The sequence below is a fragment of the Macrotis lagotis genome, chromosome 3, assembly GCF_037893015.1.
Source record: "Macrotis lagotis isolate mMagLag1 chromosome 3, bilby.v1.9.chrom.fasta, whole genome shotgun sequence".
Lineage (NCBI taxonomy): Eukaryota > Metazoa > Chordata > Mammalia > Peramelemorphia > Peramelidae > Macrotis > Macrotis lagotis.
The window spans coordinates 270,082,699-270,101,441 of NC_133660.1; the positions used below are offsets into that span (position 1 = coordinate 270,082,699).

The 18,743-nt window shown below is 42.4% G+C and overlaps 1 protein-coding gene across 3 annotated transcripts in view; it reads right to left on the minus strand.

Annotated features, from left to right (window-relative positions):
- The window catches only part of SYT13 (synaptotagmin 13), a 128,478-nt gene that overhangs the window by 39,997 nt on the left and 69,738 nt on the right, over positions 1–18,743 (minus strand). For 2 of the 3 annotated variants that reach the window (XM_074230523.1, XM_074230522.1), the window contains exon 3: positions 17,734–17,834. In XM_074230523.1, coding sequence (XP_074086624.1) covers positions 17,734–17,805 — 72 coding nt within the window. In that variant the 5' untranslated portion in view covers positions 17,806–17,834. Of the gene's footprint in view, positions 1–16,961; positions 17,189–17,733; positions 17,835–18,743 lie in introns of those variants that run through there. The other variant, XM_074230521.1, reaches the window with a different exon arrangement.

An 18,743-nucleotide genomic window follows, 5' to 3' on the forward strand; every position in this document is an offset into this window, starting at 1 on the left:
ATCAAAGAGCTCCTGACTCCCTGGCCCATTTCCACAATAAAACAATTAATTAGTCAATCAGAATCCATGAAGCGCTGTTCTAAGAATTGGAAATAAAGAAGAAAATTAAATAGCCCCTACTCTCAAGTAGCAGATACTTTTTCTCTATAGAAATATATATATATATATATATATATATATAATATGTATGTATGTATGTATACATATGATAGATACAAGATAAGGAGGAATGAGGGAAGATTGTAGTAGCTCATGGATCATAGAGAAAATAATGCTTGCACTAAATCTTGGAACTAGAGATTCTAAGTGAAGAGAGTACATTCCCAAACAAGGGAGCTAGCCAATATATAAAGGGATAGGGAGATGGATTATCCAAGAAATGTATTTAGTTGACTGAATTACATGGGAATTTGATCACAAAGCATTGTAGAAGACCTAGTACAGGCCTTCACTAATATTGAGGAAAAAATTCAAATAATAATTATCATAACACACTTTAAGGTTTATAAAGCTCTAATTATCACATTTGAGCCTCATAACCTGTGAGGTAGGTGCTTTTATCATCATCATTATCATCATCATCATCATCATCATCATCATCATCATCATTATTATTATTTCTTTCTCAGCAATGAGGAAACAGAGATGCTCAGAGTGGTTTAGTCATTTGTTTTGGTTCACAAAGCTACTAAATGTCTAAGGTGGGATCCAAACTTTGGTGGTCCTGATTCTATGTCCAGTTTTCTAACCACTGGACCACCTAGCTGTCAAAGCATGTGTCTTAGCAATGATAATTGCTTTTTAAGTTGTTTTCAGTCATATCCAACACTCATGACCCCATTTGAGCTTTTGTTTGTTTCTGGGTTTTTTTGGCAGAGAGATATTAGAGTGGCTTGCCGTGATTATTCCCCCAACGACATACTCTACAATCAGTGAGTAATGGCCAGACCTTCTATTTAACATTCAAAGCTCCTCACAACATGACCCTGCCTTATTTTCCCAATTTATTGCACATTATTCATCTTCATATACTCTGTAGTCCAGTCAACTTTGCCTACAGTTGGAAATATCTAGCAGCTATTGGAAGATATTAAGGTGGCAGCTCAGCAAAAAGGAGAGCTGCAAATGTAGATCTTTGAGTTACCTTTTCGGAGATAACAACACTTGAATCAATGGAAAGAAATGAAATAACAAAGAGAGATTAGAGAAAGAAGAGAGAAGGCCAACTGCCTAGAAGATGCAGGGGAACAGATCTGATAAGAGACAGAGATAGAGACAGAAACAGAGAGAGAGAGAGAGAAAGAGAGAGAGAGAAAACAAGGAAGACACACAATAATTATGAGGATGACAACGACTTTGATGATGATGATGATATTTATATAGTGCCTATTGTGCACCAAATACATGAAGTGCTAAGCTGTTTATAGCTGTTTTGATCCTCCCATCAACCTGCAAGATAGGTGCTATTGTTATTTCCATTTTACAGTTGTAGAAACTGAGGTACACAGAAGTTAAGAGACTTGCCTGGGATCACAAATCTGGTAAGTGTGAGTCAGATCTGAACTTGGTTCTTGAATCCAAGCCCAGGACTCTATCCACTACATCACCAAGAAAAAGGAAGGGGTTTGGGAGTTATGGAGAGAGGAGGAGAGAGAGAGAGAGAGAGAGAGAGAGAGAGAGAGAGAGAGAGAGAGAGAAAGAGAGAAAGAGAGAGACAGACAGACAGAGACAGAGAGAGAGAGACAGAGAGAGATAGAGAGAGATAGAGACAGAGACAGAGAAAGACAGAGAGACAGAGACAGATAGAGACAGAGACAGAGAGAGAGAATAACATCCAGCATTATCCCTGTAAACCTTAAAACTGTAAACTTTGAAAATATATGGTTGAAATAAAATGACAGAAATATAGCCATAAAGTCTCTGAGACTTGTCATTAACCTATAAGTCAAGGTCATTGTCCAAGATGGCCACCCCAAACTGGAGAGAGGGGAACTTTCTATGTAAAAACAAAGGAGAGGGGAAATTATTAGCTTCCTTTGTGGTCTGATAATGAAGGTTATGCAATATTAAGTTGCCTAAATAGCTCCTCAAAGACCATCATAGCAATATTATCTGGTGAATTGTTGTCTCTTCCTGGGAGGGTAAGTCTTCCAGCATCTTGATCATTATCTTCCCGAGTTTGTAGTTAAAAAAGGGAGAGATATTCTCTTACTTAGCGATAAGGTGACTGGAAAGTGAAGTTGAGTACTCTTTAAAGAAATCAGTCTTTTTTATCAAGAATATAGTTTTGAGAGATTTAGTATACGTTGACGCCCCCAAGGTGAAGGGATGGGGCCTGGATAATGATAGAGAAGGAGAAATAGGAGAAAACATGAAATGAAAACAGTGTTAGGCAAGCAGAAGATTTTTAGGAGAAGGTCATGGCAAATAGAATCAAAAGCAACTCCAAGGTTAAGAAGGAAAAGCACTGAGAAGAGGCCATTACATTTAGCAATTAAGAACTCAAGAGACCAGTTTCAGTCAAGTAATGGTGTCAGAAGCCAGACTGCAACTCAATTTTATTCAACAAATAATTGAGTGCCAACTATTTTCTGGGTACTTTGTTAGGTGCTGCAGGGAATAAGGGGATGGAGAGAGTCCCACAAGTATGCATAGACTAAATAGTAAGTAATTTCAAGGGGGTAGAGAAAGCTAATAACTGGAGAAAAGGTCTTGGGAAGGATGTGGTACTTTGGAGGAGGTACAGACTCTATAAGAAGGGAGGGCATTCCAGCCGGGGGGGACGGCAATTTGGACAAATGTATGATGATAAGAGATGGAGTATCATGGAAAGTCTGGCTAGAAGTCAGAGAAAAAAGTAATATAAAAAATTATGAAGGTCAATGAGAGCCAGATTGTGGGAAATTTTTAAATCCTGGGCTGAGTAATATTTCTTTTATCCTAAGGGGTCAAATTTCATTTAAACTGAGTCAACAGACTATAAGGGCTTCTGGGCCCAATGAGTTCATCATTCTGAGGCCAGGTTTGTGATGAATACTTCCAAATTTAGCCAGGATGATCTTCAGAAAATAGATACACAAACTGTTCATTTGACAGCTTTCCAGATTAGTAAAATCTGTCAAAACTGGTGACACATCTGGCCTTTGACAACTCACATCACCCAGACCACCACTACAATATAAGAAGGACACTATAAAAAAAAGAGCATTGGATCTGAAGTCAAAAGACCTGACTCTGCCTCTTTTTATTCATATGATTTAGTTTATTTACTATCCCTGAGTCTCAGTTTCCTTGTAATATGAGAGGGTTGGATTAGATGAGTTCTGAGGTCTCTTCCAGGTCTTAGTTTATGTTCTTATGAAATTAGTGAAGATTCAAGAGTCATCCAAGGACCTTCTTTAATATCAGCTGGCTTCACCACTCATTACCTTTCCCAAGGACTTTCCCTTAGCAGCTACTGAGGTCAAGTCCAAGGTCCCCTTATGTGAGCTAAGCTATTTTCATCCACCATACAGATGGCAGATCTGAGGTGTTCATCCTACCAGGGAATCAGACATCCCTGAAATATAAAGAATTCTAGACACACCACATGGCCCTTATCTCCTGACTTCCACTTGCTGCTGACTCATTTGCCCCTTAATAGCCAAGCCCTTCTTTACTAATAACTTTAATTACATCAATTACTCACTCTAAAAACAGCTCTTTTCTCTTCTTGCTTTCCCTTCCTCCCAGCTGGCATCACCCTGCCATTCCTTCTTCCAACCTCCCCCAAACCTGATTTAAGAAGTTCAGACTTTTAAAGACTTCAGAGATCACTGAATTCAACCCTCTCATTTTGCAGAGGATGAAAGTGAGAGCCAAAGAGGTTAAAGGAGTCAAGATCACACAACTAAGTAGGAGAGTCAAGATTTGTGATTCCAAATCCATGTTCCTTTCCATGATCTCATCCTCTCCATCCATAACAACATCACCTCTGCATTCAATGAACTGAAAGAGAGCAATACATTTGTCTTTATCTTTAGATCTCATTCATTCACTCATTGGATCATAGACCAAGTTGCAAAGGACCTTGGGATCATCTCACTTTACAGATGAAGATACTGAGACTCAGACGTATTGATTGATCCAAGGTCACACAAATATTTAAGTGACAAAGCTGGGATTTGAATCCAAGACTTCTGACTTTAAACTGTGTACTCTTTTCACTGCATCATGCTACCTCCTTCTATTCATTCATTCAGGAAGTATTTATTAAGCATCTACTGTATTCAAAGCATTGAGTCAAAGGCTGATATAAAAGAAAAAATAAGATAGAACCTATCTTCAGGGAGCTTAAATTTCACTGAGGGGAAATAATCCGGTAAGTAATTTTGAAAGAAAAGGAGGAGTATGAGATCAGAGGAGAAAACTGAGGACCAGAGGTATCACAACAAGGATAAATCTCAAGTAGGGAGGAACACTTGAGGGGACTTTTTGTTTTTTGTTTTTTTGCAAGGCCATTGCCCAAGATCACATAGTTAAGTAAGTATTAAGTGTCTGAGGCTGGATATGAACTCAGGCCCTCCTAACTCCAGTGCTTTGTCCACAGTGTCACCCACCTGCCCCTTGAGCTGAGTTTGAAGGAAACTAAGGACCCTAAATGGTAACTAAGTGAGACAAGTAGTTAGAGACCTGGAGTCAGGAGGACCTGACTTCAAATCCTGTTTCAGATACTTCATAGCTGTGTGATCCTGAGCAAGTCACTTACCCCTGCTTGCTTTAGTTTCCTCATCTGTAACATGAAGTGAAAAAGGAAATGGCAAACCACTCCAGTGTTTTTGATAAGAACACCCCAAATAGGATCACACAGAGTGATGTATGACTGAAATCACTAAGGAGGAAGAAGAAACAGAACAATAACAACATTCGAAGATGCAGCAGTGAGGAAGCAGGGCACTCCAGATACAGGAAACATGGAGAAAGAATATAGAATTCCATACAGGGAACATAATAAATAGACCAATTTGACTGGGATACAGAGCATCTAAAAGGGAAATGAAAGGGACTAGACCATTGATTCTAGTGATGGAGGAACTCCTAGAGGAGGAAATTCCTTCTATCAAAGAACAAGCAACATTTCTGCCATTGCTAATGTTAGAAAGGTCACACAGATTGAATTTTGAAAAAGACTTGAACCCAAGTCATCAGCTCTCTACCACTGTTTTTGTTGTGGTTTAACTCCTCATGACTCTTTTTGGGATTTTCTTGGTCCTCTCTAGATCATTTTACAGATAAGTGTCTGAGTCTGGATTTGAACTCAGGGAGAAGAGTCTTCCTGACTACAGACTCAGCCCTATATCCACTATACTACCTAATTACCCTATTTACTGCCTTTCTGCATTCATACTATGTACCACTATGCAGCAGTCACTATACTAAACATATTATAAATATTATCTCATTTGAATTTCTCAACAACTTTAAGAGATAGGTGCTATTATTCCCACTTACAAATAAGGAAACTGAGGCAAACAAAGGTTAAATGACTTGCTCATTTGCTCAAGGATACACCACTAATAAATATCTAAGATTTGAAATCAGATCTTTCTGACTCTGGGTCCAATGATCTTTCCTCTGTGTCCCCTAGAATAACATGTAATTAAATCTAGAAAGATAATCTGAAGTCAGGTTGTGTCGGGCTATAAACCCCAACATAGTCTGTATACAATAGCATTGTTTGAGAAGGAGAGTGATGTGGTCAGACCTATGTTTCAGGAATAACAATATGACACTTATATGGAGGCTGGATTGATCATAAGTCAAAGACATCTGAGGCAGAGCAAGCATTTAGGAAGTTCTCTTTTTGTCCCTTCCCTGTCTCTGTCTCTCTGTCTGCCTCTCTGTCTCTCTCTCTGTCTCTCTTTCTCTCTCTGTCTCTTTGTCTCTGTCTCTGTCTCTCTCTCTCTCCCCAATCATACATCCATCTTGTCGTTCATTTCTAAAATCTAGGTCATATGCAAGAATTTTTTTTTTATTAAAAACCTCTATAAATAATCATATGGGGGGGAGGTAAGCCAGGCTCACTCCTTATGCTATCATTGTCACTGATTGGTTGAGCTGTCACTGCTTAAATTGACTGTTGGCTAGTCTGATGCTGACTGACAGTTCAGTCAGCCAGTGACAGCGAAGACTAGAACACCTCCTCTCTCCTCTTCTGATTAAACACAGAAAGAAAGTCCTTGGCAGCAGTCCAGTTTTGCAAAGGGTATCAAACATTGTAGGCCCTTAATAAAAGGTTAATGAATGAATTTTAATGAATGAGCGAATTATATACACGTGTTGTTAATCTGGAAACCACAGATTATAATGAAGGTAGATTTCCAGTTTACTTGCTATCTAAATAACTTGTCCTCACTGGACTTGAGTTTTCTCCTATGAAAAGTGAGGGGGTTCAACTTTCTTATGTCCTTTGATCATAAGGAAGTGATAGGGAGAAACATCCAGATAAAACTCCGAAATTGCAGATGGTTATAGAATTCTTTGGGTGGAATCTCCTTTGACTATATGCTGAGCATGCAAAATAATTGCCACCTTGGGGAAAGTATAAATAAGCAAAAGACCTTTTATGTCCTTTCTGTCACTATGAACAAGACTGTGGGACTCAGAGAAATCTGCAGATGAAATTCAATCCCCTGTGTGACCTTTGGCAAATCATTTAACCTCTTGGGGCCTTAGTGTGTAAAACAAGAACTTTGGATTTCTGGTCTTTAAGGTTCTTCTCAGTTCTAAAGAATAATGGGAATTGCTGTTACTAAATTATAAAATAACAATAATAATATCACTATACACACACACACACACACACACACACACACACACGTGTGTGTGTGTGTGTGTGTGTGTGTGTGTGTGGCTAAACAATGATTCTTGAGCTGGGATCTGAATAGACTCAAAGGATCTCTGGATAGATTTTAGGAGGGCCCATGAATTTATATGAAACAAATACATCTTTCTTTTCACTAAACTCTAACTGAAATTTAGTATTTCCTTTAATTATTTAAAAGCATTGTTCTGAGGAGCAATCCGAACTGCCAAAGATGACTGTGACATGCCCATATGGAGAAAAGGATTAAGACCTATGATCCTCAAGAACCAACAATTCCATTGATGCATTTTCCTTCCCAGTACCTAGGACAGCTCTTGTCTCTTTGTGCAAGCTTAACAAATCCTTGCTAATGGATCATAGACATGCCATACATTATTTTGTGTGATACAACAAATGTTTGGGGTAAGCCCTGTGGATATTGTTATTTCAATTTTGCATGTGAGGAAATGGGCACAGAAGAGATAGAGTAACTTAGGCAGGGTCACACAACCAGTGAACGTTCAAGACACAACTAGAACTCAGGTCTTCCCAACTTTCAGCCAGCATTCTCTGCACTGTTTCCCACTGTGGCCCAACCATTCCCACTGAGGTACAGTCAGAGGAAGTCAACAACAGACTGGTTACCAACCAATTTAAATTATGAGTGATGCTGATTGACAGCTCAGCTAGTCAGGAACATTGGTAGGCATGGTATCCCGCCCCTATAATTATTTATGGAGCCTTTTTTAATAGCATGTTCCTGCATATGGGCTAAGCTTCAGAAAAGAAAGCCCAGGGGGATGGATGGCTAGATGGATGAATAGAGAGACAGAGAGAAAGACAGAGAGACAGAGATAGAAAGAGAAGATAGAAAGAAGGCAGGAAGGGAGCAAAGGCAGGCACTGTGTGCAAGGCATGCAGATTCTGCAAAGATGATTCCATGCTTTCCAGTTAACAGACAAGGCCATCATTTCTAGGGAACAAATTCTATCTAAAAAGTAATCCCAGCTGCTGATTTTGAGACTTCATGATTTAGGGGGAGGTTTGAGGAATGGGGAAAGTAAATGGGGACCAGTTTCTAGGTTTATCAATATTTTCACTTGACTGGGACTTGGAGAAAATCTTGCCTGTTCCCTCATTGAAAACCCTTTCTTGTGAGGCTACTTGTGTCACAGATATTTAATCAGGTGTCAGAGTTTGTCATCATCCTACAGTCTGTTTTCAGGCTCCTGGGTAAAGATGGCCTCCCACTGACTGACGCACTGGCCCAGAATAACTGAGCCTGAGGTGGCCCTACTTGGCTTTGTCTTTAGACCAGTCAACCTTTGTGATCCCTCCCCTAAAGGCTGTCCTTTCATTTCTTTGGAGTTGCTGGGCACTAGGAATGAGAAACGTGAGTGAGGAGACCAGCTGGGGAACTATCCATTATAGGGAGTGGGGGGAAGGTCCTGACTATGGGATTCAATAGACTCCTGAAAAAGCCAGCCAAGATCCAAGACTTTTCTTGGAAAATTCAGAGGGGTGGGAGAAGACTTGGAGGTGATCTAGTCTATAGATCTCATGTCAAGAAAAAACCTTAGAACCCCTTCATCTTATATCTGGGGAAATTGAGTCCTATGAGATGGATTCACTTTCCTCAATGTTCCACAGGTTGTATTTAAAAAAAAAAACAGTATCCAAGGGGCAGTTAGTGGCACAGTGGATAGAGCAACAGGCCCTGAAGTCAGTTCAGATCTGACCTCAGACACTTAATCATTGCCTAGCTGTATGATCTTAGGCAAGTCACTTAACCCAATTACCTTAAATAAATAAAATTTTTAAAGAATCAGTATTGGAACCCAGGCTTTTTCACTTGACACTGAGACTACATTCTTTCCACTCTGTCTTATTTTATAGATGAAGACCCTGAAGGCCAGAGAAGGAAAGTGACTTGTGATTACCAACAAGCAGACAACTGTCAGATACTAAGTGACTAAACTGGAATTCGCACTCAAGTGTCTTGGGTCTAAGTCCAATATTCTTTTTACTAATTTTAAGAGAAATAAAAAAGATTTATCATGAATAAAAACATTTAGGCAGAACTGGCACCCTCTCAGATGCTCAGTAAATATTTATTGAATAAGTGAAGTCCAATGCCTTTGCTCTGTCCTACTTCATGTACAGGAAATGGCTGCTTTAAGTACTGAAGCTGCCCCATTTACCTACCAAGAATGGATCACCCTTCAACAATGCTCTTTCCTTGCAATAATCTGGTGAAGTAAACAGTATCATACTCATAGTCATGGTGGGAAAAAAGTCCTGGATTTGGAGTTGGTCTGGGTTCAAATCTCTGCCCTACCATTTATTCTTGTGCAGAACTGGGCAAGTCATTTCACTTTGTCTTGGTTTCCTCATCTATAAAATGCCAGGTGGGAAAGGCTCAGTTAAATGATTCTGAAGCCCCTTCTGGTTCAAGATATATGTGTGACCTTAGGTGAGATATTTTGCTTCTTGGGTCTCAGTTTCTTCATCTGTAAAATTGGGGAATGAGGTTATTGGAGCCTTTAAGATCCCTCGGAGCTCTAGATCTGGGTCCACTTAATTTTACAGGAAACTTGAATGTAGGTAATTAGTTCCAAAGTCAGTGTGCTTGGACATCCTACCTCTCAATCTCCATTTCTCTTATTTTATCTTTTATCTATATCATGGTCTTGAATTTACAAAGTGATTTCCTAAATTAGAGAGACCTGGGAGAATCTGACAGGTAGTCAATCAATCAACAAGTCTTCATTAAGTGAGTACCTTGTGTCAAACAATATGATAAGAGATGGAGACACAAAGAAAAGCTGAATTTGGGAGAGGGGTGTTGTTGAGGAAGGGCACTTGGTACAAGGGCCAACAATAGCTGTGTGAGCCTCTATTTGACAGCCCCACCTCACAGTCTGGTCTCTCTACACTTGCAGCAACCACTTTGTGGACTAGTAAATCTGAGTATTCTGATTACCATTTTACAGACAGGGAAACTGAGGCCTCAGAGTGATTGCCTTCTGGTCATCTATGAAGGAGATGGAAGCAAGCTCAGGGTTGCTAACATGCTGTCAGTTATATCTGACCTATGAAAGTCCTGGCTCCATTCTTAACCCAAGGACTGCCTCTTCTTTGTCCATTGTTTTTTTCACACCTTGACACATCAGACCATAGTGGCCTTTCTAGCCCTGCCCCATACCTACCCATCCCAGAATTTCTGGGTCTTCCTGGTAGGGCTAATTTGAGAAAAGCATAATATCATTCCTACTTCACCAAGCCCAGATTGCCAGACAGGGAAGGAATCTCAGGGGGTTTCTCATTCTTCCCAAGAGTACAAAGGCAAAAAAGAACCAAGAAAGATAGAGGAGGGACTGGTATAGAGAGAGGAAAGGAGGAAGATGGCTGCTCTAGACTTTAGCAGGAACCTAGAGTCAGGAGACCAGGGTTCAAGTTGAAATGTCTTAGACTTTATATTCCCAGAGCTTAGTATAGTGCTTGTACATAGCCTACTAGCTATGACTCTGGGCAAGGCACTTTACTCTTCAGTGTTCTGGTTTCCTCCTTCAAAAGAAATGAGGTTGCTTGGGGTGGCTAGGTGGCACAGTGGATAGAGCACTGAACCTGGAGTCAGGAGGACCTGAGTTCAAATCCAGCCTCAGACACTTAATAATTACCTAGCTGTGTGGCATTGGGCAAGCCACTTAACCCCATTGCCTTGCAAAAACCTAAAAACAAACAAACAAAAAAGACATGAGGGTGCTCATTTTCCTTTGGGAGCCCAGTCCACTCTTAGGGAGCATGATCCTCCAGATGAGTTCTCATGTCCCCTGTACCCTTCTTTACTGCTTGGCCCCTGGTGGCTCATCTTCCTTTTGGAGGTCAGCCCCCACATCAACTCTCATGCCCCTACACTTTTCCTTATTGCTTATCTTCTTTTTGCAGCTGCTAACACAGCTGTTGCTACTGCTGCTAATTTCTCTTTCCCTTATCTTCTGCTATTCACAGCAATACTTAAACTTTTTTGGTCCCTAAAAAACAAGGGGGGTAATCATGAACGAAGCATTTTGCAAAAGAAGACAGACTGTAGAAACAGGAGTTAACTTTATAAGGCAAGTGGCTAATGCAATTGGCATTAACGCCATTTTGCAGATGTAAAACATTAAGGGATTAAGAGATTTGCCTAAGGTCCTTAGCAAGTGAATGGTAAGGTTTCTCTTTATCCTCCCCTCCAAATTTAGTTTTAATAAGATAGAGGGTTTAATCGCTCCATTTCTACTTCACCCCACCACTAATCTTGTTATTATTGCTGTTGAGTTGTTTCATTCAAGTCCACTCTTAGTGACCCCATTTGGGGTTTTCTTGGCAAAGATACTGGAGTGGTTTGCCAGTCCCCTCTCCAGCTCATTTTACAATTGAGGAAATTGAGGCAAACAGGGTTCAGTGACTTCCTTAGAGTCTCACAGCTAGAAACTTTTGAAGTCAGATGGGCACTCAGAAAGATCAGTCTTCCTGATTCCAGGCCAGGTACTCAACCCAATGCATCACCTTGCCCCCATCACTTATCTTATCCATGACCAATTATGGTCAATCCAGTCATATCTATCAACTCCCATATTCTACTCTGTGTCCATTCCAACTCACCACCCTCCTTTCCCTGCGTATAGCTTTCTCTCCCCTAAGTACCTTTTCCTTTTCCAAGCATGGGAAAGAACCATCAATCCTCATCTGACCTAGTGTGCTCAGGACTCTTAGACTCTAAACCCTTCCATTTCCCACAAAGCAGTGAGAGCTTGGTGCAAAGAAAAGGATGTTAGTCTGAAATCAGGAGAGACCACCATTCCAATTCTATCTCTGATACCACTGGCAAATAACCTCTGTGAGTTACATTTTCTTCATATGTAAAATGTGGATAATAGTACAAACTTCAAAGGAATTCTGAGAGGTCTCAGAACTATGTAAAATACTTTGCAAAATTCAAGGCACAATGTAAAAATCTACTAACTCCACAATGTCTTTCTTCAAGGCAACTCCTTCTTAACCTTCCTTCTCATACCTACTCATCACTAAGATCATGGTTCTGTGGGGTCCAGAGCACCTAAAAAATTCTTATTTGCCAAGTAAAATACAACCTTGCTTAAATCAAAAAAATGTTAATTGTAATTTCCAATCATATACAATGTAAATAAGACCAAACTAGAAGAGAAAGAGAGAGAATGGCTGATTCTCTGAGTATTATTGCAGCACTTTCAATATTTGTGTACACCATTTTGTGTTCACTTAAATGTCCTCAAACTACTGGTTTTGCCTATTTGACCAGAGTTCAAAATCAGTGTTGTAGCTAGAAAGGACCTTAGAACTTATCTGATACAACTCTATCATTGTACAGAGGACGGTCCAATGATGGAAAGTGACTTGCCCAAGGTTCCCCAGTGGTAGAGATGAGATGAGATCACAGGTCTCATTTTTATCATTGCAGCACATTGCCTAGAAATGAATCCTACTAGAAGGAATTCAGCTAAAATTCACCACTCTATTTCCTCTCTATGAAGCTATTGGCCACCCCAATCTCAACAAGGTTTTATAAAGATTTTTTATAAAGAATTATTAATAAGGAATGAGATTAGGGAACTGACAGTCTGATAGGAATGATAGGTGAGCTGCTCCTGAGTTCCTGGGAGACACTAAAGCCTATATGTTATTCTGTCTGATGAATTTTGGTTTCTGTCTCCTTTGCCTCTGCCATGGTCTAATTAATCCTTTTCCTTCTTCTACAGCATTGTCTATTCCTCTCTCTCCTTCCCTCTCTCTGTGTGTCTCTCTCTCCATCTAATTAATTTTCAGTTTCCATATGTCTCTCTTCCCCTTCTTTCAATATGATTCTCTTTTCTTCCCTTGCTTTCCCTTTGTTTCATGACTCACATAGGTCACAATATCAGCCCATTCTGATTTTCTCTGCTGCTCTATGTACTGATCAATCTCTTATCATCTCTTCCCTGTTTCTGTCTCTCTATTTTATGTGATCATTCTGATTCACTTCCTTTCCCTTTCTCTCTTTCCTCTAATCTCTCCTTTTTCCCTCTTTCTCAGTCTATACCTTCCCCATCTCTTCTTTTCGTTTAGTCTATTTCTTTTCTACCCTTTTCTATATCTGCTCTTTCTTTCATCCCTTTCTCTCTCCTCTTCATTTTCTTCTCTTTTTCTTTCCTATCCTTTCTCAATTTCTCTTCCTTGTTTTTCCTTTCTATGCTTCCACTCGTCTCTTTTCCATTTTCTTCTTTCTACTTTCCCTCTCTATTCTCTGCTTTTCTTTCTCTTCCTCTTCTTGATCTTAATCCTGTTCTTTTCTTTCCTGACATCCTTTATCCCTCCCTGTCTTTTGTTTCTCAATTTCCATCCTTCTACTCTACCATTTTCTTCTTCTCTTTTTCCTCCCTGTCTCTCATTCTCTGTTTTCTCTCCCCTATTCTCTCCTCTGTTTATTCTTCCATCTCATCTTCTATTTATTTACCTCTATCTCTTTCAGTCAATACTTCTCTCCTCTTTTCTCCTTTCATCCTTTCCCTCCCCTGTCCTCTCCTCTCCCTGCTTTCTGTCTCTTAAGTGTACTTTGACCAAAACCAATGGTCTGTGATTAAAAGACTGAAAAATGCCTAGATTATCGAATTGCTTTGAGTTGGAATAAAGTGAAAGGTGTTTATGGTCCACAGGAGCCATTATCATGAGGACTCCCATGCATTACAAGGAAGAGAAAATGAAGGGAACCATCAGGCTTCAACAGACTCCAGGATCACCCTCTGAGTACAAGCTCGGGTAAAAAAATGACAGCATGTCAAAGGTTTCTAAGGACGCCTTTCGTCTCCAGTAGGCAGTGTTCTGCACATCTCCCTGAAATAACCCATGCTAATTTCTTGATGAAAAATTCATACAGCTGACTGCTTTTTCCATTGCTAAGCAACCAGCCACAACATGTTTATCATACCAAGTCTAATGTTAAGTAAGACTGAACTGGACTGAAACCAAGATTCTGAAAGAGGATTGGTAGAACTTCCCTTCTGGCCAAACCTACCTTGATCTGTCTGGCAAGGAACCATGTCAAGTATCTTGTCTGTCTAACCTCAATGGCTACTCTTATGTAGAGCTTTCCCTGGACTTTTGAATCAGGATCTCAAAGTCTCAATCTGAAGTCAGATGGACAAATTAGGAACTGAATTCTGCCTCTGCTAATTGCAATCTTATGTGAACTAGCCTTTGAGCCCCAGTTTCATCCTTGGTCAAATGACAAGACTATACTACATGACCTCTAAAGCCCTTTCTAGCCGTAACTGTTTTGACCTATGGCAGAGAGGATCTTGGATTCTAAAAAGACAAATGGTTCTTGAATTTAATTGAATTGCATAGGGTGACCTTCAGCATTCCAGGAAGAAATTTCTGGGGTCAATTTGGAAAAGGGAACTCATAGATACCTGTGTACAGAGAGGAGAGACATGGTGACTTTCTCAATTAAAGAGAGCTCTTCTAGGTGAGTCTGTTAAGAAAAGTTTTTGAAGACTACAGTACACAGTGACTGGACACTTAATGGAGGAAAGTGTAAGATTCATGCTTCAGGCAGTGATAGAACCAGAGTTCTTTGTGTTAAAGTCCCTTCCATCTCCGAATTCCAGGTCTGTTTTTCTAAGATCCCTTCCAACTCTGACCTTCCAAGTCTGTGTTCTAAGGTCTCTCCCAGCTATGACATTGAAGGTTTGTGTTCTAAGCTCTCTTCCAATTCTAACATTCCAGGACTGTATTATAAGATCCCTTCCAGCTCTAAATATACTAAATCCAAAAGTCCCTCTCAGTAATAAATTGTGTTCTAAGGTTTCTTTCAGTGTTGACATTCTGTGTTCTTTGTTCTAAGGTCTCTTCTAGCTCCAATAATGAATTTTAATATCTCTTCTAGCTCTAATATTCTATGTCCGAAAATTACTCTCCACTTTGATATTCTCTATCTTAACATCCTTTCTAGCTCTGATACTACAATATTCTCTGTTCTAAGGTCCCTCACTGTTCTAACATTCTGTGCTGTAAGATCCCTCCTAATTCTGATACTTAATATTCTGTTGTTACCTTCTATCTAGTCTGTGTTTACTTTGTGTGCATTTATTGTCTCCTCCCCTTTGAATGGGAGTTTCTTGATGGCAGGAGCTGTGTTTTTTGCCTTTCTTACTGTTCTCAGCATCAAGTCTGGGATCAATTAAAAAAAAAATGTTCCTTGACTATATTCTAAGGTTCCTCTTAGCCCTAACATTCTTGGTTTTAGGGTTTCCTGGAAGCTATTTGAATATGTTCTGATTCTCTGAACCTATTCTCACATTCATGTGGTCCTCCCCTCAGGAGAATGATAAGAGATCTAACCACCACAGTCAAAGACAGAACTTGCATCCAGGAGCCTGGCCCACCATCTCCCCAGTTCTCAGGCGGTTTAAAATTCTGTCCTGAAGCTGAAGGAAGACTTTCTAGTTAATCCACCTTCTTCCCTAGACTCATCTCAGACTTGGCTCTTTGGCTCTCCAGGGAAAGAACACATTCTTCTGCCTACTCATCCCTACCCTTCCAGTTTAATAGTTGTCTGCTCTCTAAAGGTTGAGGATGAACAGATGCAGGTGCTGGTGCCTCTATTACTCCCAGTGATCTCTTTCAAGGAAATGGAACCAACCCCAGCATTTATGACTGTTGGGCAGTAACAGAAGTTTGGGGGGGGGGGAAGAGAGAGGAGGAGGATGGTGGTGAAAGACAGGGATGTCTTTCTAGCATTCAGTGTCTTCTCCACTTCTCTTCCCAAATCCTCTGTATGAGTGGGCATTTTGTTTAGACCACAAGTGTTGCTACCTCCCCACAAATTGTCCTTTCTATGCTCCTGGAGGGTAGAATTTTCCCTCCTGGAGTGATCACTTAATTTCCGCTTCTTTGGGGTTCAGTTTGATTCCTGACCCACATACGTTTTTGCTGGTTTTTTTATCTCCATTTACACCCCACACACATATGTTCCACCATCTCCAGAAACCCCTCCTCCACTCTTCCCTCACAAGTCTTTATTTCCCTCTTAAGCTTCTTTATTGTCCCTAATGTTTGCCCCCAAATCCACAATTCCCCCTAAGTTCCTCACAGTCCCCACTTTTCTCAATCCTTCTTTAGAATCATACACTTCTCACATTCTCCTGCTTATCCCACCCACAATCCTCCTCTCCATCAACCCTTACTCTTCCTCCTGTCAAAGCTCCATCCTTTCTTCTCTAATTCTCCCCCTAAGCCCCCCCGACTGAATCTTTCACTTCTCCTGCCCCTCCCATTTGTGCTGTAGTTCTCCAATCCCCCCTCTAATGCTCCATTTTCCCTGAGTGCCCCTCTTCCCTCTGCCCCCCCCATTCTCCAGTCAAATGCTCCAATTCCTCCAATTCTATTGTCTCAGATCATGTCCCCTAAGTCAAAGCAACCAAAAGAACCCCCACTTCCTCAGTTAGAGACCCCCCTTTGTCATCTCCCCTTCCACCTACATAACACTACTCTCCCCTTTGGGAGCCTCGACTCTCCTCTTTCAACCACAGAGTGCATTCAGCCCACAGCCTCCAATCTCACCTCCTAGTGTCCGCCCCCCCTTTAGTCCTCCTTCCTCAATTCTCCTCCAGAATTTTCCATGGCAGACCCCTGATCCTCCCTCAGAATCCGTCAATCGCCACCTCCTCTTTCCCTGGTCCCCACTTCCCTCATTCTCCCTCAGAATACCTGTTCTCCCTCCACCCATAGCCCCCCCCCCATCCATGCCTCCCCAAGAATTCTCCGCTTCCTCCATGCCCCCCACCATCTCCCTTATTCGATCTCCCCTTCGCCAGCTACAGCCCCCTCCCACCTCTGGCCCAGGAGGTCACACCCCCTCCCCAAGGGGCCAGCCCCCGCCCCCCATAGGCAGCCAGACTGCCCCGCCTCCAGACAGGGGAGGGGGCGCGGTGGCAGAGGGCTGCTCCTGGCAGAGGGCTGCTCCTGGCAGAGGGCTGCTCCTGGCAGAGGGCTGCTCCTGGCTGCGGGCTCCGGTCCGCGTGCGGTCAGTGGGACAAGGTGCGGGTCTCCCGGGTACCTGCTGCTGCTGGGCCGGCCGAAGCACGCTGGCCAGCGCCTTCTCAGGGTCCTGGCCTTGGTCCTGATCCCGGAGGCCCTCCTTGGGCTTCAGGCGCCGGCACAGGCAGGTGAAGCCGCACAGGGCCAGGAGACTGGTGGCCGTCCCCAGCGTGGCTCCCAGAGCGATCATGGGCACGGACAGCACCATGGTCCGGCCGGGCACGACCTCCCCTTCGGGGAGGGGCTGGGGGCAGGGCTGCAGTCGGGGGCGTCCTCTCCCTCACCCCCCTGGCCTTACACCCCTCTCCCTTCCATCTCCCCTCCGGGCTCAGGACGCTCCCCGGGCTCCACTCCGTGCCCCCTGGCGCCGCCCTCCGGTGCCCACTGCCGGAGCTCAGCCACCCCGCGCCTCCGATGGAACCCGCAGCTCTCATGAATCGGGCGGAGAGACCCAGAGGGGAAGGGCTGGAAGAGGAGGGAGGGGCGGAGCTGGGGCTGGGGGTGGGTTAGGGGTTGGGGAGGGGAGCAGCCACTATGCAGTGGAGACAGGAAGACGTCAGAGATGGGGAACGGCCTTCCCGCCCTCCCTCCCCCCTTCCCCCCAAACCCCTACCTCCCGCCAAGCTCTCCCGTACCTCCAGGTTCACTTCCACCCCTCCCCCCGTGGCCCCCCACCGTATCGCGTCCAGTTCTGTCAGCTGCCCCACCCCCACTGGCCCCTAGAGCAGATAAATCACCCCCCACTCCTGGCAAAGAAATCTCTAGTTTTTCCATCTCCTCTAATCTCTGACCTGCAGCTTCCAAAGGCCAGGACTTATCGGTCTGATACACCCCTGAGGCATGTTTGACCTTGGACAGGTCATTTTCCTTCTCCGCTTCTCAGTTGATTCATCTGAAAATGAGGAAGTTGAACTAAAATAATAGAATCATTTATTTTGAGCTGGGGAAATCCTTAAAGGTTATTTCTCCAATCTCCTTATTTTACAGATAAGAAAACTGAGGTGGAGGAAGAGGTTTACCTAATGGACACATCAGTTTTATTCATTCTAACATGCATATGGATCCTGGGCCTCTAATTCCTTACCTTCTACACTTTTCCATTCTCTGCCTGTTCTATCTCTCTCTCTCTCCCATGCTCTCTTTTCTTTCTCTCTCTTTTCTCTTTCTCACTGTCTCTGTTCTTTCTCTCTCCTTTTCTCTCTCTCCCTCTCCCCCTCTTTCACTCTCTCTTCTCTCTCCTAGATCTTTTTCTCTTTCTCTCCTCTCTCTCTTCCCTTTCTATCTGTTTCTTTGCCTGTCTCTCTCACAACCCTCTCTTTCACTCTTTCTCTCCCCTTTCACTCTCCTTCTCTGTCTGTCTCTACCTCTTTGTCTCTCTTCCCCTTTCTCTTTTATCTCACTCCCTTCTTTTCCTCTGTCTCTGTTTCTCTCTCTCTCTGTCTGTCTCTATTTCTGTCTCTCTGTTTCTCTCTCTTTGTCTCTATCTCTGTGTCTATCTCTGTTTCTATCATCTATGTATCTATGTATCTATTTCTCCCCTCAAACTCAGGGATAAGAGTCCCCCCGTCCCCCGCAGCTGCTGTTTGTGAAATTAAGCAGACCTCCAAGTAAGGCATCCCCATTCCTTGGCTTCTGTGCCCAGGACTGCAAACAGTCCTTGGGAAACAAAATGCTTAATTACAACGATCATCTCTGAACCTCCCACTGCCTGAAATTCTCCCTGAGAACAACTTCCATCAAAGGTATCCAGGGCAGATGAGTAAGGTGACACCTGTGAATAGAGGGCCAGTCTCTTGTTCCA